Source organism: Acipenser ruthenus, chromosome 2 (genome assembly GCF_902713425.1).
Source record: "Acipenser ruthenus chromosome 2, fAciRut3.2 maternal haplotype, whole genome shotgun sequence".
Taxonomy (NCBI): domain Eukaryota; kingdom Metazoa; phylum Chordata; class Actinopteri; order Acipenseriformes; family Acipenseridae; genus Acipenser; species Acipenser ruthenus.
This window is the reverse complement of record NC_081190.1, coordinates 33,522,763-33,544,062: the sequence shown is the minus strand read 5'-3', so window position 1 is coordinate 33,544,062 and position 21,300 is coordinate 33,522,763. Positions and strand designations below refer to the sequence as shown.

General features: G+C 36.1%; 1 protein-coding gene across 6 annotated transcripts in view; it reads left to right on the top strand.

Moving 5' to 3' along the window:
* LOC131696784 (ankycorbin-like) overlaps positions 1-17,767 on the top strand; it is a 61,739-nt gene extending 43,972 nt beyond the window's left edge. Inside the window, exons 7-18 of one of the 6 annotated variants that reach the window (XM_058994484.1) lie at positions 23-90; positions 4,017-4,123; positions 5,594-5,781; positions 7,863-7,888; positions 8,718-8,804; positions 10,498-10,587; positions 10,965-11,078; positions 11,462-11,563; positions 11,765-13,378; positions 13,812-13,961; positions 14,917-14,982; positions 15,552-17,767. In XM_058994484.1, the coding sequence (XP_058850467.1) occupies positions 23-90; positions 4,017-4,123; positions 5,594-5,781; positions 7,863-7,888; positions 8,718-8,804; positions 10,498-10,587; positions 10,965-11,078; positions 11,462-11,563; positions 11,765-13,378; positions 13,812-13,961; positions 14,917-14,982; positions 15,552-15,629 (2,690 nt within the window). In that variant the 3' untranslated portion in view covers positions 15,630-17,767. Of the gene's footprint in view, positions 1-19; positions 91-4,016; positions 4,124-5,593; positions 5,782-7,862; positions 7,889-8,717; positions 8,805-10,497; positions 10,588-10,964; positions 11,079-11,461; positions 11,564-11,764; positions 13,379-13,811; positions 13,962-14,916; positions 14,983-15,551 lie in introns of all 6 variants that reach the window. The other 5 variants (XM_058994475.1, XM_058994470.1, XM_058994494.1 and 2 more) reach the window with 5 other exon arrangements.
* The last annotated feature ends 3,533 nt before the right edge of the window (positions 17,768-21,300 follow it).

Genomic DNA, 21,300 nt, shown 5'->3' with positions numbered 1-21,300 from the left:
ATTTTATTTTAACTTTCAGCAGCATGTAGCAGTGCTCCAATTGTTCAGCTGCTGTGTGAGCAAAACTGTCCTGTGAATGTCAAAGATGCGGTATGTAGTTCCTTATTTGGGTTTCTTTTACACATTGTCACACTTTGTTTAACTGGTTAAGCATGGTTTTTAATGCAACATGCTTTTCCAATCTGTTCCTTTAGAGAGAGGTGGTATGCTTTAGATTGTTGGCTGCTATAGGTTGATTCCCGAACCAATCAGCTACTGTCCAGATGTCAGGGAGTTCCTGTGATGCATGTGCTGGTAATCTTCTTTGCATCCTGGCTGGTGAAAGGAAGCTGAAGCAGTGCATCGTTCCCACAGCCGTGGTAGAGTTAATGTCTTGATGTGGGTTTTATTGTAAGTGTTGCAAATCTCTGCAAGATTAATGCAACTGGGCTCAAAGAGGATTATTATTTAAATTCCTTGTCACTTAAGTTGATGTATGGTCATGGATTCAGCAATTTGAAACATGCCTCCCAACTATGCAGGAACTATTTGGAATGTCATCAAAGTCAGGTGTATTGATCCGCTACATTTGGCTGGCTACCCGTCTCACTTCAATTCTTCTGACAGGTACTGTATGAGGCAGGAATTTAAAACCAATGTTTGGTTACCATTGGCAGGAAAAAAAGAACAGTGCAGATAATTTATAGAAGAGGCTTCACATGCTTTGAAAAAATCATGCTGTGATTTAAAGCTGTGACTCAGAAATTCTACATATACAAGCTGACCCTCACAAATTGGAACAAAAATATGCAAAACAGAGTTAATAATGTAAAAACACTTAACTCTGCCACACCAATCGCTGCATATGGGTACCAACACTTTAAATTGTGTGTCTCTAGTAAACACTTTCCCATAAAACTACCCTTAAGACCTCAGACTTGCTTGAAACATGTCGGTTCAAAGACAAAAGCTCCCTACATTACACTTCAATTGTCAACCTCAGCACTTACCTCATATAAGGTACATACATGTATATATTTTGATTTATATAATGATTGGTTATTGGCCATTTCAGCCGTTCAATATCAAAGCTATCCCCCCCCCCCCCCCCCCCTTAAACTTACAGTAATTCCATGCACAATGTATTAAATTCAAAGTGGCAACTGCATATACACTTCCAAATGAAAATATCCAGCTGCCAGTGCTATTAGGGTTGCTCATGGGTAGGTAGCATATAGAAACTTTTCAAAGTTTGAGGTATCCATAGTTCACTGTTTGGATTTGGAAATGTGGCATAGCTTCAAACGAATTAGGATATGCACTAGAAGTACTGTTATGTACAAAAAAGGATGTAACAAGCAGTCTAATTCACTCCTTGAGCAAACTTGATGGATTAAGCATGCATGGTTTGATTTGTTGGCTTTGCCTTGTCCACCTGAGACTTCAAGTACCATACATCAATAGATTCTAAGTAGTGCTAAAATACTGGAACAAGCATGTTGGACCAGAATATTATAGTACTGATTCTTTGTAATTTTTCCAAAGAAATGTTCACTAGATCTCCAAATCCAGTTGTTTAAAAACAGACCCAGAACTCCTCCAGTAGAACTATGAACATTTTCCTGTGACTTCAGAATATGAATCATGTTGGGTTTAAGTCGTGAATGAAATTAAGACCTTGGTGTCCTTGCTGAAGACAAGTAAATGAAGCTGAGTGGAGTTTAACGTTTAAGTGGTTATGGGGCTGGTTGGAGTCTTTCTTCATTTTTGCTTCTTACCAAAGGAAATGCAATAACATAATAAATCTAGTCCCAAGATAGTCGTGCTGATGGTTAAAATTACGTTTATTCAAACTTCCTGTCCAAACAGACTGCATTTTTTTTGTTAATTACGATTAACTTGTTCTAGTTAGCTGGCAGTGGCGCCATCTCAAAATGAATGGGTGTCAATTTTGAATTTGTTGCATAGCTCTTGGGGCTTAAAAGCCAATGAGTAGTCTAATGTATTACTTTCAGCTATTAGGCTGTCAGTATTCACATAGCTATTAGTTTTATTGACTCATTTTGTGTTTAGTTTGTAATCCAGGTCTTGTGGAACATATTGAATAGTTCACTAATACACTGTACAGCATTTAAACAATTCTATCAGTTAGTAATGACAGAACAAAAGGCACATCTGGACTGCATTGAACAGTGGGTTGAAAGAAACATGTACCATCTGCCAGAAGTTGACATACCATTGGCTTATAATCATTTTTTGAAGTCTACTAAAAGAAACCAAGAAGTATATTTTTTATAATAAAATAAAAAAAATCAATTAATCTTAAGCTTTAAGATGATGTTTAAAAGAAAAAAAAAGTTTGATACTTGATGGCCCCTTCTTGCCACAGAGAAACCTGGAAAAAATACACAGCAATACTTGGTAAATCCAGATTGCCAAGAGCTATTTTATTTTTATTATTTTTGTCTGTTAAAATGTGTGCTATATTTGGAAATGCTTCTACAGTAGATTTAAGACTGCAATCCTGTGGTGGTGGGGAATTTACAATAAATAAATAAATAAAGCATCTACATTTTGTGCATTGAAAAAAAAAGTAGTTAAAAGTGTTTCATGTCTGTTTATACCATTTCAAAACCACAACTCAAGTGGCTTTGTGATGTGCCAGTGTTGCAGCACTGCAGCTTTGAGCCAAGTTCTGCACATTAATCAATCTAAAGCGTTGATCAAAAAAAAAAAAAAAAAGTGCTATGAAGTGGACTATCTGTGTTTATTTTGAAGGTTTTCAAATTAGTGTGGCACAAGGTTCTTCAGAATTTGCAATAATCAACCATCTAGGGTGAGGTAGATCTAGTTGGCACTAAGAGTGATAGTGGAATGATACCATGATTGAATACTACAGTACATGTCTCTCAGCATATGTAATAGTCAGTGGAGAATACTAAAAAATTAAAGAAACTATTGTTTTCTTCTTTTAATACCTGCTTATCTCATTCCAATTCCAGTTAGCAGTGGTAAGTTTATTTCACCCAACCTACAGTACCGAACAGTTTAAATACCACTGTACCGGTACACATTGTGTGTGTGTGTGTGTGTGTGTGTGTGTGTGTTTTTTTTTAAAGAGACAGTTGCTTTTTGCAGTAGGCATCTATAAATGTTTAAGTCCAAACGCACAATAGCATATATGCCAACAGTCCCGATTTCGTAGCAAATGTCCCGTGTCTCGATGCACAGGAAGAAAGTCCTGATATTTACCCATAGAAAATCATTTATTCTGCACAGTAGAGTTGGTGAAAACCACACGCTGTGCTCTTTGTGCGGCTGACACATCTGCTGATCACTAACTTATACAAAAGTAAGAACGTTTCATTATGTCTATTTTTACTGTCATGATGGTCGTGTCATGTTGAGTTGGGAGGGATACATCTGTTATATGATAATGAGTGCTTTTTGTGTATGACTCCTCCCATGTGTATGATGCGTATGACCCCCACCCCCCTACCCCGGGACGAGCGACCTGCTGAACAGTTTCCAAATGTTGCAATAGGCAGCAGTGCTCGAATACATGTGGCCTTGCTGTGAAATTACCACAGCAAAAATATGTATGCTGATTTGGACCATTAATAAAACTTTTATTAAGTGTGGCAGAATTTTTTTATGAGTACTCCGTTACCTTTTCCACTTCACCACACCATCACTAGATTCCAAGGCAGAATGGATATGCTTTGTCAAGTTTTAAAATGTGCATCTGTTCCAAGATGTTTCTAAATGGCTTTGAATGCTTCATTTATATGAGGTTCTACAGTGTATACAGTAAATATACAGAAATTCAGAAAACATGAGAGACCATTGAAATTCAACAATTCTGGTTTGATTAACTTGCTACTTGGTAGAACTGTATAGCACACTAGTCAGTAATAGTCAGAAAAATATATTCCACTTTACTTGCATAGGGGGAAAAGGATGCCTGAATCTTAATCTTATGCGTTTTTAATTTTATTTATTTATTTATTTATTTTTCTTTTCCTTTTTTGTTACAGGAAGGATGCACCCCACTTCTCCTTTGCTCCCAGAATACCCACGAGGAGGTGTGTAGATGCCTGATAGACCATGGAGCCGACATCAACGCATGTGACAAAAATGGAAGGTATAATCCAGATATTATCTGATTGAGGTATAATTCAGATATTACTTGATTTACTGCTGTTTTGTAATTGTATTTAAACATGTACAGTGTACTGAACCGACTACTGAATATGAGAGAATTAGATATTTTCTGATATTTTATTAATGTGAGGGGGAGGGGAATTACTGCCATTTCTTCTGCAATTGCTATATCCAGTTTCCAAGCTTGTCAGGAATACAGATGTTTGATTTCCAGTTGGCTAAGGAGGGAGTCTGGCCAGCACATGGTGTATATTGATTGGCAGTGGATGACATCATAATTTTATAAACTCTACAGCATTTTAAATGACCTGCAGTATTGTATGACCCTGAAACAGATGGCAAAAACAGAAAACAATATACAAACAGAATCATCAGGGATTTAGGCTTATTTATGATGCACAAAAGAACCTGTGCCAAATGCATTCCCTGTACTGTAGAAAAGATTTAGGGGACACTGTTAATCCGTGCTTTCATTTCAGATATATTGCATGGGGGAATTATGATCCTTTCTAACACGTGATTTTGTTGCATTTTTATGTTTTATGTTTCTGTTTTTTCCTACAAGTCTTCTGCTGTAAGATTCTGGACTGATCATTGTTGTAACATTTCATTCTTCAAAAAACTTTGAACACTCAATCAAAGTCATACAAAAAAACAAAATAATAATAATAAAAAAAAAAACATATAGACATCTAGTCAATATGGTTAGTGCTGATTTCTTTTTACTACGAAAGCATTTAATTCTTGAAATGACTGCTTTCTTAACCCAATCTATCTATTTATATATATATATATATATATATATATATATATATAGTATTTATTTATATATATATATATATATATATATATATATATATATATATATATATATATATATATATATATATATATATATACATATAGTATTTATATATATATATATATATATATATATATATATATATATAGTATTTATTTATATATATATAGTATTTAAAAATGTTTTCATTACAAATTCAATTGCCTCCATGAATTCTCCAACGAGTACAGATTTAGTTATCACTTGCTGACACCATAATGTATGAGTAAGATTTAGGCAAACTGCCATTCTAGTAGTCTTCTTTTAAGCAGTGATGTCAAACACTAAAGCCTGCATTAAATCATAATCAGTCAAGACATCTAATTAATGCTGGGCTGGTGACATGTCCAGAATTTACACCAATTACCTTATCTTGTTTTACACAATAAAGCCTAAAAATTCTTTTACCATGTTTGTATTGGAATTTCTATATTTAAAGAAAACCATGAACCCATTTAAAGTGTGTTGTCTGTATTATGTACTGGTTTTTACTTCTAGTCTGATTTTAGTCCAAACTTCAGAGGAAAACAGATTTTATTTGCTTAAACTCTTGTATTCTGCCTTGCAGTAGTTTAAATTTCCTTCTTCCTGTTAACGCCCAATGCACAGAACTGCCGTAATGATGGCCTGTGAGAGCAGCAGTTTGAAGACAGCAGAGATCCTGATTCAGAAGGGGGCTGACCTAAGGCTGGTGGATACATTGGGCCATGATGCGCTTCACTACTCAAAGCTATCCGGAAATGCAGAGATCAAAAACCTCCTTCAGGCGGCACTTGGCAAGTTCTCACTAGAATCTGGTGCGTGCCCAGCCATCTTTCGTGTGCAGAATATGTTTAATTTATAAACCTTCTCAAGATTAACATCAATCACCCTCCCCTTTCTCCTGTGTTCTTTTTATAACTGCATTTCCTGTGTTTAGGCAAATTATCCAAACAAAAATATTGCATTCAGTTTCGGACTGACAACATGTTGTTCTTGTTCTTGTTCTTGTTCTTCTTCATGCAAGGTGACTTACAAGTGTTACAGGGCAGTCAAGGTCACAATGCAAAATTAACATTTAAATACAGTATAGTTTACATTAAGTGCAAATAATACTACTATGCCAGTGTGTGTTTAAAAATGCACTGTGTACAACATTGATATACCATTTCAATTTCAAGACCACGTCACTAACATACTTTGCAAAAAAAAAAAAAATCTAAACAAAGTTGTTCTGGCAGGAGAAAGGCAGACACAAATCTTATACTATAGACTTAATTTGAACACTGCTGGGGAAGGGCTAAAATAATATAAATACAACATCCAACAAACTCGAAGAGAGAAAAAAACAACACCAACAACTAGTGTTCTTGTTCCCAGAGAAAGGAAGTAGTATCATAATATGAAACTTTTTAAATATAACTTTCTTTACTGATGCTACCGGTGTCGCAATGCAAAAGGCATACGGTCGCGCAGTGTCTTCTGGGAATAGTAGTTTATCTGGTACATGCTGAAAGGTGTTTCCAATCAGAAGAAATGCAGCAAAAAACTACAACTCCCGTCATCTACACATGTCAACAACATGCTGGCTTCGTATTTAACTTTGTCAAGTTTTTTTCTGGTCACTTTTAAAAATCTTCAGAAAATTTAATGCGAAACCAAATTTCCATTATTCAACACGTCACTCATAATCAAGCACACTCTAGCAGTGCTTCAGCAGGGGGCTGGAGGGTTTGAGTTGCTCCTCCAATTAAAACCAGGAATCAGACCACGTCATCTGCCATTGCTAGTATTGTACTGTACAGATAGGAGTTTATAACCGAGACTTGTCTCGTCTGAGCATAAAAACCTCTCTGGGCTCCAGAATTGCTGTTAATATAGGAATGTTGACTCTAGGGTTTAGGTTAAATTGTAATTTTTTTCTTAAATTAATTTTATTTTGTTTTATTGAATATTATTATGCTACACAATAGTATGTATGTGTCTGTGTGTATATATGTGGCCCTGATAATGATACATTATTAAATAACTATCTGTATCTACACAAAGTTAGTCTGTGCCCTGTAGACAGCATTCTAGTAATTGCTGCAGGCTCTGCTAGTATTGGGGTAAGCTGTTGCAGTCATTTGTTTACATTAGCTGACCTCCACCTCTCATTAAAGGATTGAGTGTGCAGCAAGACATTTTCCAGAAAACAGTTTGAAATCAGCATTTCTGTTAAGTACTAACTAAACAAATATCTGCATCCTGTGGATTATGATTGAACCTCCAGGGAGGAAAAGCATTTAAATAATAAATTAAAGCTCATTTATAGTTTGTGTGTAACGCAATTTAATGATAAGGAAATGTTTTATCCAAGTACTGTGTCTACCAAATCAATGGGCTTGACATTTTACCACCCGTTTGTACAACACATTCAACCGCTGTGGTGTTAAATGAGTGTGTTAACTGTGATTATACTTCTAAAATAGATTATCTGTTACATTTTTGTTAAATGTGTTACAAGTAAGCCGTATGGAAGCAAATTTGCTTTCTATTTAATGTGCATAGGTTAAAAAAAAAAAAATTCTGTGTTTTTTTTTAGTTTAAAGTCAAAATACCCACACCAAGGAGAAGACTGACTGTAAAAACATATTCTTCCAATTATTTTATGGGGAGTCGTGCTGCTTTAAGATCAATTCAAACAGTTCTGCTGCCCCCCTATGGCACCAAGTGTAATAGCAGACATGAGGGATAAGCATATTGTATAGAGTTAGAGTACTGTAGCTGCCCAATTGTCTTCCCACTAGGACACTATACAGCTTGTGTCTGTGCGGGAAGTTACATTTGCTGCATGTGCTTTGAAGAAGTCCAATTTTCATTTCTCAACCATTTTTTTTTCATGTTGTTCATGAAACAGATACGAAGACGACACAACTAAATCAGGTAATTTTATACATACATTGTACTTATTATATTGGGATATTCACTCAGATATAAAATGTCTTACTCTACTAAATTAAGTTACTGTCCATTTAAAATATAAAAAATAAATTCATTTCCACCCTAGATGTAAAGTATTTATATTGGGTCTTGAATACTTTTTATAGGGTATTATAGTTTTTGTTACTTAAATAACAATATTTAGTAAAACGTTTTTTTGGTTTTTTTTTTAAAATATCCCCCAGTAACATATGCTAGCATTTGTAGTCAGTTTGAAATATGGTCCTATGTTTCTACCTATGTTTCTAAGAGTTTACTCCAGCTTTTAATTAAATCATTTTTATTTTTTTTTTAAAAGAGAAAAACACCTATTGACTTCATAAAACTTGTATCAAACACGTAAGTGATGTAATTTGAGGTCTCTTATGTACTCTGTTGCATGAGTTAATTAAAGACTGGAGTAAATCCTTTTAAAAGGTAGGTAGGTACTGCTTCTCATCACAGGTACACATACCAACAAAGGAACCTTGTAACTAACCAACACATCTGGCCACATGGTTTATTAAAACTTTCTTTGTGCATGGACATATTTACAATTCTCAAGTATTCTTTCTATGCTGGTATTTTCAATAAAAGGGAGACTTACTCCATGAGCATGGTTTAAAAATATATATGTCTATAATATGGTATGAAAAAGAAAAACACTTTACAAAATATGGGGTTAATATACGTTGTGCATGAACCCTTTCCTAACTTTTGAAGTTTCATCTACATTAACAAAACTAACAAACCTTGGTCTTTTTTTATTTCTCTGGCTTTCATTAATTTTTAGCATGACCAAGTCTCTAGGTTAAATGCGGAAAGAAGCACAACTCCTAAAAAAAGAAAAGCTCCACCTCCACCTATTAGCCCTCCCCAGGTAAATGCATGTTGAACCGTCACTTTCTGTATCTAACCATGTCTGTGTTTCGGAAACCTGTGCGGACCTGTTAGTGTACAGATATGCCCAAAAGTTTTGCATCACCTAGAATTTTAGGATTTAGACATAATTCATATATATATATATATATATATATATATATATATATATATATATATATATATATATATATATATATATATATAAATATAAATACCGTGTTTACTCGAATTTAAGTCGCCCCTGAATTCAAGTCGCACCCCCAAGTACAGACACCAAAAAAAAAGACCCTGAATGCAACTTACATTTAACTCTTATTGGGGGAAAAATAAATAAATAAATAACGGTTAAATTACTTTTTAATTTAAGTGCCATCAGGGAACACTGTATTACTGTGCATTAAAGCATCAGAGTACGTCACCTACTATATTACAAACTCACGTTCGCAAGCAAACTTAGTGCAAGACAGAAATGTTTATTTTAGGTTTGAGTTGAGAAAGATATATAAATAAATGATTGTTCATTTTGAAGCTGGACCCGCGTTGATCTCCATCTTATGACACCTCTCACTTTCTCTTTTCTTCAGCAAAAAAATAACTTTTCTTTTAAAAGCTGCATCAAAAAATGTTCATGAAGTTCGCTGTGCAGCCATTTTAATATACTGGTACTGTACCAAGAGTAATATCTGTAGTGGGCAGTACTGTGTACAGTTGGTCATGTTCAAGAGCACCAGAATAATGGACATGCGCCAATGTAAATTGGTACCCTAACTAAAAACCTCGAATCCAAGTCACTCCCCCCAAATTTGAACTTTTATTTTGGCCACAAAAGTGCGACTTAGATTTGAGTAAATACAGTGTGTGTGTGTATATGTGTGTGTGTATATATATATATATATATATATATATATATATATATATATATATATATATATATATATATATATATATATATATATATATATATAATATTCAGAGCTTTTATTTAACATCATGTAATCAAAAAAACTACAAAATTATATTGCAAAAGTCTATCGGAGGCCATAGTAGTAGTAGTGTTTCATGTTAGAAATATCACATTGTTGACAGTTTTTCTATAAGTATATGGAAAACTACAAAGCGGTTTGTAATTCAATATGTTAACGTAACATTATTCAGCAGGTTTCATTCAACTTCATGAAGCAAAATTAATTTTATAGGCTGATGCAAAACTCTTTGCCATAGCTGTATACTGTTTTCTAGAAACATAGGGCTGACATAAAATAAAACTTCAGTGTCACGATGAGTCTATATAGTCTGACGCAGATAATCAAGATGCAGTAATGACCTTAACAGAAGGTTTCCCTTAGAACTGCCTTCAAGCCAGTTGATGAAAATTGGCCAGACAGTCAAAAGTGGAGGCATGTGTCTCTGTAGATGTAAAATGTTTTAGCAATAAATGTTGAGGCCTAGCAGGGATATAACAAGTACATTTGTTTTTTGTTTGTTGTAAAATTAACTGATAAATGTATGTGAGATTGCTGTGCTGTTATACTCAATGTATTTAATGTTTTATACAGTTTTGCAAAAGAGAGGGCTGGATTGACTACCTGGGTATCATGATGCAAGCAGTTTTTTAATGAAATTGTAACAAATAGATGCATAATCCCTGTATAGGAAATAATGCAATATTGATTTGTATTATTATTACACAGAGTTGTGATTATTCTTCTCCGCCTTTTATGACACCAACCCAAACTCCACCATCTGGGGGAGATCTGTCATTCACAGAATTTCATATTAAGGTAATTTTATTTACAGTAATATTTTGTTTTTTAATCGTCTGAACTGCATTTGCTAATAAGACTCTGACAAAGGCTGCTATTTTCTAGCAATATAGATATAAGTCTCATCAAGGAAAAAAATCAGTAAAATAGTTTTAATGCAGTGGCCGTTTTAGTTCTTATTAATTCCTACGTTTGAGTAAGCCCTTAAATATGTCTTGCGTGTTCCCCTCTGTTTGAGGAGCGTGTGCACAGGCATTTGTTATGAGATTCTGTTCCACAAGCTGTGAATGTATGTCAACAGACACCTATTAGGAGTTATTTTTATACTTTGTGGGCAATATGTCATGTGCTTTCTATTTTTATTTAATTGTATGTATGTGTTAATTTTATTACAGGAGGAGGAGCAGAAAAGTATTGCACTTAAAGAACAAATTGGGGAGTTGCATAAAGAGAAGGTTCTGCTATTGGAGACTATACAAGATTTAAACACAATTCTTAACCAACAGCAGGCACGTATTTCCAGAATATTTGATTCCATATTAAATAAGGAAGCACAGTAAAAAAATAAAAAAAAGTTGATCAGTTTTGCCTCATTTCAGAATGAGAGTTTGCATGAAATAATAAAAGCATTATAGAAGAGGAAACAAAAAACACTGATAAAATGAGATTCCATATTTAAGTATAATACCTGTATATGTTTTTAGATTTTGTCAGAGTTCTAACCTAATACTGCTTACTTTCTGCCCATTCCAAAAGCAGTAGGGATAAAGAGACATTGCAGACATTTTTAGGGGAATATTTAATCTGTTGAATGTTGAAAATGTGAGAAGAGAGGGAGATGACATCCATATGGTTAATTAACTAAATATTATTATACCTACATTTTTATTAGGCTGAGCAGAATGGACCTGAAGAGCAAAATGTAATTGCTACATTGCAAGCACAAATCACTTCTCTTTCTTTGGAAAATAAGAAGTTGACACATAAATTAAAGGTACATATTTTAGTGAAAATACTGTATGCTAAGTGAGCTAATGCAATAGAAATAGGCCTGTATTTATTTATTTATTTTTTAAAAATTTTTGTGGCTACATTTCAGTTGCATTGTCTAAAACAATGGACGTGCAAACTTATGTGGTATACAGTGCAAGAAAAAAATATCATTATTAACAATCTAAATGTTTGGCTCTCCTAGAGAACACAGGCCCGCCACAGTGATGAGGAAAACAATGATTCTTCTTGCCACAGCAGCTTTGACTCCAATGCTTCTTATCATTCCACGAAGGCTGATTTTCAACAGTCCTTGGAAGTACATGAAGCCTCTGAGACAGAAGCTAAAGGAAACTCAAGAAAGTCTTCCTTGAAGAATGACAGCGCCTCAGTAAAACAAGACGATGATGAGAAGATGGTGGTCGGAAGCGAAGAAGAGATTAAGCAGTTACAAGTGGCCGTGCAAAACATCCAGATACAACTGCAGCAGTCAGAGGTAGAGAAACAAAACCTGCAAGATAAGCTTCTATCCATGACTTCAGAAAATGTGCAGCAATGTTCCCAGGAGGTGTCTGAAAATTGTTCTGATATCCTTGAGCAGAAGCTTAAAGAGACCCAGAGGAAATATGAAGAAGCTACAGAGGAAGTTCTGTCACTTCGGGCCCAAATGAAGCTGGAATCAATCACTTCAGCAGAAAAAAATTCAATATCCAATGTTCAAGAGCTGAAATGTTTATACGAAGAACAGATAAATGAACTAAAAGGTGAACTTTCAAAGTCTTTGGAAGAGCAGGAGAGAGACAAGAACATCATTAAGGAGCTTGAACAAAAGCTTGACTCACTTGATACCAGAGTGCCTGTCGAAGAATATGAAGATGTTAAGAATTCTTGCAGCATGCTTGTAGAGAACATTAACAAAGAAAAGGCCCTGCTAATAGACAAATATAGGGAGGCACAAGAAGAAATTAAGTTGTTGCAAGAAGCCCTGAAAGGAACAGTGCCTGTAGAAGCTGCTGCAACAGACTTTGAAGAGATGAAGGCAGAAATGAACCAAACAATAGATGGGCTACAAAAACATTTGTTAGAGCTGTCGCATTCATATAGCGATGCAAAAAGCGAGCTGACCATAGTTAAAAACAAACTGTCGACATATGAGAAAGAAACAGTGTCAAGTGAACAGAGAGATAAAGATTATGTCACTATAGAGCACCATGAAAGAATTGTCCTTGATTTTGCTCATAATATAGAAGAAATGAAAGAAAAACTTTTAGAAACGGAGGCGAAGTATCATGAAGCAATAAAGCAAGTAGCTTTACTCCAGGCAGAATCTGACATTCAGAAGCAAAACTCTATTTTAGTTTGTGATCACGCACAAGTGGTGTCTGCTCTGGGGAATGCTGTCAAGGACCTGGAAATCCAAGTGGTGGATCTGAAAGAAGAGCTTAATCAAAAGGAACTGGAGGTTAACATGTTACAAGAAAGCTTGTCTGCAGAAAAAGCCAGCATTCATGAAGATACTATAACCAGAACTACACATGAACAACTCAAGGCATCCTTCGAGACTGAAGTCAGCTTGCTTACCGCTGAACTAAAAGAAGCCATGAAAAATCAAGATGAGATGTCCCAGGACATTTTCAAAGCAAGGCATGAAGTGTTGCAAGTCAAAAATGAAAAAGAAACGATTGAGAGTCTAGTTGCATCGAAAGATCAAGAAAATGGCAAGCTGAAAAAAAGATCCCAGGAATCTGAAGACCTTATTAGTGACCTAAAAAAACAACTCAGAAACTTCTCAAAACTTGAAGACGATAAGGACAAAAAGGTACACACTTTGATTTGTTGTTCTTACATAGTAGAAAGACTGAAATTTGATTTTTTTGCTTTGTATTTAGTGATTAGAGTTCCACCAGTTGGAACAATTTTAGAGATTTTATTGGGGATCCAACAAACAACCACATATAATAATGAAAAATAAAATTTTATAAGAAATGTGTTTGTTGATAAAATTTTCCACTAGTGTGTTAATAAGTTTACTGAATAAAACTGTATGTAATGATGGTATCTGTATACTGATAAAGGCACTGAAAAGTATAAAGTAGATCTACAGTAAAACAGTTAGGAACTCAACGGTCAACCAAACACTACTAACTACTATAAAAATAAAATAAATAAACTGTAACTGAGCATAGGTTGGCAATTCATTCACGTAACCAATGAAGCACAGTTTTGTTTTTTTTTTGTTTTTTTTTTATCAGATTGAGGATTTGACTAAAGAAGTGAGCAAGCTGAAAGTTGCACTTAACAGCCTTTCTCAGCTGTCCTACACTACAGGCCCACCAAAGAGACAGAACCAGCAGGTCGATACTCTTCAGCAACAGGTCAAACAATTACAGTTCCAACTTTCTGTAAGTTTTTATTATTGTGTAATCTATTCCAGCATGCCAGTGGCATATTTATTTACATAAAGGGGGTCCCCATAGTGTCAAACAGTGGTATCCCTCTAGAAAAGAGGTGTCAACCACATTACTGATTATGGGTTTCTAATGTAGTCATTTTTGTGTGTACCACAACACCACATAACTCTGCTGGGGCCAATAGGAAGCTCTTATGAACTAGACCTGTAAAGGGTAGCTGATTCCAGGATATTAGGTACGATAATTATTAAATAAGTGACAGTGGGGCAAATATTTATGGCAAGCGAATGCCAGTGGTGGTAAAAAGAATTTGATAAATACTGTACCTGGTAGCCTTGGATCCGCTCCTATTTGTACCACAAGTGTGTTGTATATAACATCTGTTTAATTTGGTTTATTTTGTTGAAAGACAGTTTGATTAACTGTAACCTAGCAACTGCCAAGGTTTCTCATTGATGGGCGCGGGTTGGGGAGATAGAAATCATACCTGTTGTACAAATCAAAGTTTACACCCAGTGTTTTATGATATGGTTTCTGTCCTCTTTTAATAACTATTAAGTTGGCAGTTGATTGTTGGCAGGGACAGTATTAACTCCATCCCTGCCAACTTTACATTCCCACAAACACTATTTATACAAAGCGTTCAAGATATAAAAACACAAAGATTGGAATTATCAATTCTTCAAGACATTGGGAAGATTTACGAAAAACATGTTTTTCAAATTGGATTTTTTGTAACTAATGGATATTTATAAAGCGGGGTTATAAACACATGTTACAAATATAAAAAGTGGATGCAGTTGATTTGGATTTCACATGTATCATCTTTTAACACTTTTTAAAACTATTTTGTATTGTTAGAAATTACTGTGTCATTTTCCTGGAGCCAGTCGCCTTTGAAACCTAAAATTGTTTGTTTTTTTTTTGTTCTGTTTTCGATCTACAGGAGATGAAAAAGCAGCACCAGGAGATAGTGTCTGTTTATAGGATGCACCTTCTTTATGCAGTTCAGGTAAGAAAACTGTCCAGTTCTCTTCTGGAGTTGATTAATTAACAATCCCTAAAGTTATTGAGACTATCAGATTCTGGGAATATAGGCCGGGTCTGTCTCTCTCACACTTGCATGTTTGCATATATCGAGAGAAAATATTATTGTGATTAAACATTCCATTGCCATTTCTTATTGTAAACTATTTTATACATACTGTTGATATATGCCATCGCTCCTCAGCTGTAATTCTGAATTTACAACCAGAGTGTATGTGACTGACTTGCTTCTTACTGTATATTTGGCACCACTTTAAGTATCTCCTACCTCATTAACTGTTTAAAATACAGACTTCCTATGTTCAGTATTATGATCCTCTTGCAAATTTTTATAAAGGCTATCAATACAGTTAATTGGGCATCATGGGAATTTAATATCAGACAAATAAAGTTGTATTTTTTCTTTTTAAACACCCATTTCTTTTAACCTCCTGCCATATATTTAGTACATTACAACCATTATATCCGAGGTAATTCCTTGTGCATTCTCTCCAGTGATCTACCTAATTCTGTTTTATTTTGTAACTTTTACAGGGACAAATGGATGAAGATGTTCAGAATGCACTCAAACAGATATTAATGATGTGCAAGATGTCAACACAAGCAAAGTGAACAACATGAAGCACTGCAAGGACACCGAAAACGGGATTTCAAGAACAAACTTTCATTTCATTAACTGTGGCAGTGTGGTCTCATTGCCCTGTCATATTAAATATACATTTCTCAATCCGTCTGCCAAAATGTACATGCGCTGTAAGTCTCTAATACTTGCAAAACATAACTTTTCTTCTTGACCCAATGGTATTAATGTTCCAGGGAGTGTTATCTGATACAAGATAGTTCAGAAAATAGAAGTTGTTGTTTTAAACATAAATGCATGTGCAGTAACTCTAAAATCAGTATTTAATGCTAAAATAAGTTATCATCCCATTGGGTTGTAAAGAAAAAACAACTTTTAGATATTGTGCGTTGAAAAAGCTAGACCATTTTCTTTAGGTTTATTGGTATTTTCTTCAAAGCATGTTTTCTAGCAGTATGCATGTTTATATATTCAGCCTTTCGTAAATAATAATAATAATAAATGTATTGTTGACATTTGCCTTTCTTTGTCAATAAAAAAAGTTATGTAGCTATGGCATGCTGTGAAAATGCATGAAGTACTGACAGGTTTTTGTAAGTATGTGTATGGCATTGCTTTACACTTTTGATAAAACCTTTCAAGGCCAGTTTTGATATTGGCATATTGATATTTTACAAGGCTCTCTTTGAAGTGGACAAAACTATATAGCTAAAGATATTTATTAAATATCATGTACTTGAATAACTACCTACGGTAATTACAAAGCACACTGCAGACTTTGTAGATGAAATGTGTTGCATCTTAAACATATTGTTACATTATAGATGAATATGTCCATTTGAGTGCTATTTTTACAGATTATTCTGACTTTAATACACTACACTTAGTTAATAGATGCAAACATTTTAGGACTGGGCATTGGATACATTTTTCTTGCGCTACATGTCTAGTGTACTTTGATCTGTTTTGGGTGGGACGGTTTAGGCACATGCAGTCTTTCATACAAGGAAACCACATTTCTAAATGTCTTTGTTGTAGGAGAGGGAATTGAAAAAAAAAAAAAAAAAAAAACAAGCTGCAAAGCAAACTCTCTGTAAATGTATTTGACAATGATGGTCAAGGGTATGTACGTACTTTATAATGTTATTCAACCCCTTTGCTGAAGAATTACCAGTAGCTGTTAATTATTTCCGCATTTAAGAAATTACGATTGTGGAATTTAATTTGACAGTGCAGGATATAAAAACACTAGGTTTAGTTAATTTTTACAATACACCATGTACTGACTTAACTATTTGGGAGTTATAATAGTTAGAACTATAATGAGAATAATTGTAAAAACTCTCAGATTAACTGTTTAAATAAGGACACTTCTGGGTATTGCATGTGCCTAGGTTAAAGAATACAAGCAAGATTCTGAACTGTTTCTCAAGTATCAGTCACTTGATGCAAGTACAGTAATCCGTCGCGTATCCGTCCTAACCGTTTATCCGCCATGATCAATCTTTTCAGCTACCTTAGTTTATTATTGAACAAAGAAGATTAGTTCAGAGATTGTAGATCCTACCAAAGTTTTTGTACACTGTGTTATATGTGCTCCGTGCACAGCCATTGCTGGTAGTGTTACATGAGCTGTTCAGTGTGTTGATATGTAAATAAAGCCTGTTCGCCTGCGGCCAGATCAACTTCAGCCTCTTCTTTGATCTCCTGTCTGTCACTCAGCAGCAAATGCATGCATCCACACGGCAGACAGCTACTCGTCACAAGCATTAATACCCTGTATCTTTCTAAACAAGGGATTTAGGGGAGCTCCCTAATAAAAGCGGAATCTCAAAACAATAATTGTGTGACTAGTAATTGTTACAGCTGTGTATAATGGTATTTAAAACAGTATTTATTTATCTGCCTTTTTACATATCCGCCCTGACTGGTCCCACAGCAGTCTGATACGTGACGGATTACTATTAACAGTATATCTTTGCACAGTTGATTGGGTCCTGTCCATTTAGATTACACACTAACACTTTTTTTTGTTGTAAATCTCCCCTTAACAATAATATTATAATTGCAATTATGTTTTGCCTTAAAATATTTGTATGCATCACTTTCTCAAAATTTTATGGTTTATGAAATAATGAAGGCTGTGCTGCAAATAAACAGAAAAACTGTTTTTTTGTTTGTTTTTAAAGTCATTTTGTTTACATGCATGTACCATGGGTAAAAAGCCTATGTTTTGGTTAGAAAGTACAAATACTTTTCACTTGTATGTTTAAAAAAAAAAAAAAAAAAAAAGGGCTAGTAAATCCAAACTAAATCAAGTTTTCAGTTTTGTATTTTTCACGGAAATTTACAAAGGATTTTTTGTTGACAGATGCTATTTAAAACAAATGAATATCATCTAAATAAAAAATGGTAATGTAGCTTTGTGCTTTGTCTTTTTTATAGTTAAACTGACTTTCCTTTTAGAGGTATTTTCTACTGAATTGCAAACAATTTGTTAATAATTTCAATAGGTAATAACTACAAATCACAGAGTTTACTTGTACCTATAATACAAATATATTGGCAAGTTCTGTTTATGCTAAATACCATTTCTGGATTAGTTACTATAGCCTAATCCATAAAGAACAATTTAACAACATTTGTTTATTTAGCAGATGCCTTTATCCAAGGAGACTAGGGTGTGCGAACTATGCATCCGCTGCAGAGTCACTTACAACAATGTCTCTTACAACCCAAAAGACCGAGCACAAGGAGGTTAAGTGACTTGCTCAAGGTCACACAGTGAGTCAGTGAGCTGGGATTTGAACCGGGTTACAATCCCTTTTCTTTAACCACCAGACCATACAGCCTCCTATACGCAAACATAACCAGTTTTGAAGAGGAAAGAAAGAAATGGGCTTCTCCTACAGTTGATGAACCATACAAGACTGCTCCAAAAGCTGTCAACATAATTCGGGTGTTGAAATGATGGCTCCCTGCTGGCAGAGTGGTGGCTATATTTTTTTTTGCAAGTTAATAATGTGTGTGCTGTTATATACACCAGCTTACAGTCAAACGTTCTAGAGGTGCATTATACATGTAACATATGTGGTGGTATTTGACACCTCCTATGACTGGAACACCATTGCACTGAGTGCAGCACTTCTTGATTGAATCTACCCCTAAATGGAAAAACAGTTCTCTGCAGCATTTTGTGCAACAATGTGTTTTAAACAGTAACTGTACGAAAGAAAATAGAATAAAATTGTTAATCAAAATTAGACATGAATGTCATAACGTGCAACATTAAAATATGGTTGTGCTATAGCTGATTATCAATACACTTTTTTTTTTTCATAAAAGCTTCTCCACACAATTGGAGGCCTCTAGAATGAACAGCATGAAAGGCTGCACTAACTCGTCTTTTTTTCAGATGGTACATAAACATCATATCATTAGCTGCGTAAACTTCACTCTGTTTGTTTAAGTATAAGATTAAACGTCCCTCTGTTAAGTATAAACTTCACTCTGTTTGCTTAAGTATAAGATTTATTTACCAGGTGAGTGGCTAAATTGATTAGCAGTTGATTTTGCTATTTGATTGGTTTCCACACAGTTTAGTTGGTTCTTTTGCCAAGCAGTTGTAACATTTAATCAAGCAGCTTATTTCGGCGCCAGCAAACCGAAGAGCCTCAACAAAAGAGCCGGGAGTCTAGCTGTGGGAGTCCAGCAAGGGGAGGCCTGCACTGAGACACTGTTCGCATATATCCGAACCTAACGGCGCTCTGGAAGAAGCCATCTACGAGTCAGGTCTGTAGCCGCCACCCCACTGCTCCTACTGTGCCTGTCGTCTTGCCTGTCCTGCTGTGCCTGTCTCACATCCCTGTTCTGTCCTCCCGTCCTCATCCTCTGCCTTCCCTCTGCTGCTGCTCCTCCAACCCCTCTAACCTCATTTCTCTGCCTCTCCCCCCCTCCCGCACACTCTCTGGTGCACTCTGGAACTGTCACTCTTCTGCTAACAAAGCTGATTTCATCTCTGCCTTTGCCTCCCACCTCTCTCTCAATTTCCTTGCTCTCACTGAAACCTGGCTGTCCCCTGATAACACTGTTACTCCTGCTGCCCTGTCCTCTCTCTACGTCCTGTCCCATACCCCGCGTCTCACTGGACGGGGAGGTGGGACTGGTCTTCTCCTCTCTCCCTCCTTACTCTTTTCTGTCCCCTCCGATCTCTCCTCACTCTGTTAATACCTTTGAATTTCATGCAGTCCAACTAACCTCTCCCTGTCAACTCCTGCTCATTGTTCTGTACCGCCCCCCTGGGCCTCTCACTCGCTTTCTGGATGAACTCGACTATCTACTCTCCTCCCTCCCCTCTCTGTCTACCCCAACTGTCCTGCTGGGTGACTTCAACATCCATCTCTCCAACCCCAGCCACTCTGCTGGATTCCTCCCTCTCCTTCACTTCTTCGACTTCTGTCTCTCTCCATCCCCTCCTACCCACAAAGCTGGCCGTCAACTGGACCTCACCTTCTCCAGGGCCTGCTGCCCCTCCACCCTCTCTGTCACCCCCCTGGACCTCTCTGATCACTATTTCATCTCTTTTTCTCTGTCTCTCCCCCCTCTCCCTGCTCCTCCTACCCCCACTGTCACCTCTCGCCGGAACCTCCGATCTCTCTCCCCCTCTGTCCTTGCCTCCACTGCTCTCTCTGACTTCCCTCCTATCGACTCCTTCTCACAACTCTCCGTAGACTCTGCTACCTCCACCCTCTTCTCCTCCCTCACCTCCTCCCTCGACTCCCTCTGTCCCCTCACCTCCCGACCTGCTCGCCCCTCCCCTCCCCATCCCTGGCTCTCCTCTGCGCTCCGCTCGGCAAGAATCACCCTGCGATCTGCTGAAAAGAAATGGAAGAGAACCAAACTCCCTGCTGCCCTAGACCTTTCCGCACTCTCCTCTCCTCCTTCTCCTCTACTCTCTCCTCTGCTAAATGTACTCCACCATCTCCTCCCGTATCTCTACCTGTCTGTCTGCTATTTCCTCCTGGATGCACTCGCATCACCTCAAACTCAACCTCTCTAAATCTGACCTCCTTTTCTTTTCCCTCCTCCTTACTTGTATTGTAACACTTGAAATGTATTTGCTTACGATTGTAAGTCGCCCTGGATAAGGGCGTCTGCTAAGAAAGAAAGAAATAAATAATAATAATAATAATAATAATATTTCCAGCCCGTCATCACCACTCCCATTGAAAAGTAGGAAGCAAGAGTATGTTTCTGTATATCCATGTTGTAATGGATAGTTCCTGGAGATGCAGTTGTAATGTGGTGGCTATGAGGTTTCTTCCATAGACCCATCAGACTAAAGCTAACAGCACCACACTGTTCCACTTACATCCTATGTTTCACAGCTTCTCTTTAGGTATATTGAATGAAATATTACACATTTTCAGAGAAACGTCATGCATTCAATTTCTGAATTAGTTTGAATATCATTATAATTAAGAAAAAACGACCGACAGGGCCTAATTACTTCATATGAGCATGAGCTGATATTATGACGACCTCTTAAATTTAATTGTGTTTTTAAGGCGTTCTCACAACCAACCACTAGATGGGGCATTCCATACAGCAGTAGAAACTACATCGCATAGCAACTGCTAATTTCACTTCCCTGCTTTGATGCCTAAATTTCTGATTGACAACAACAGTAACCAATCAGGTGAG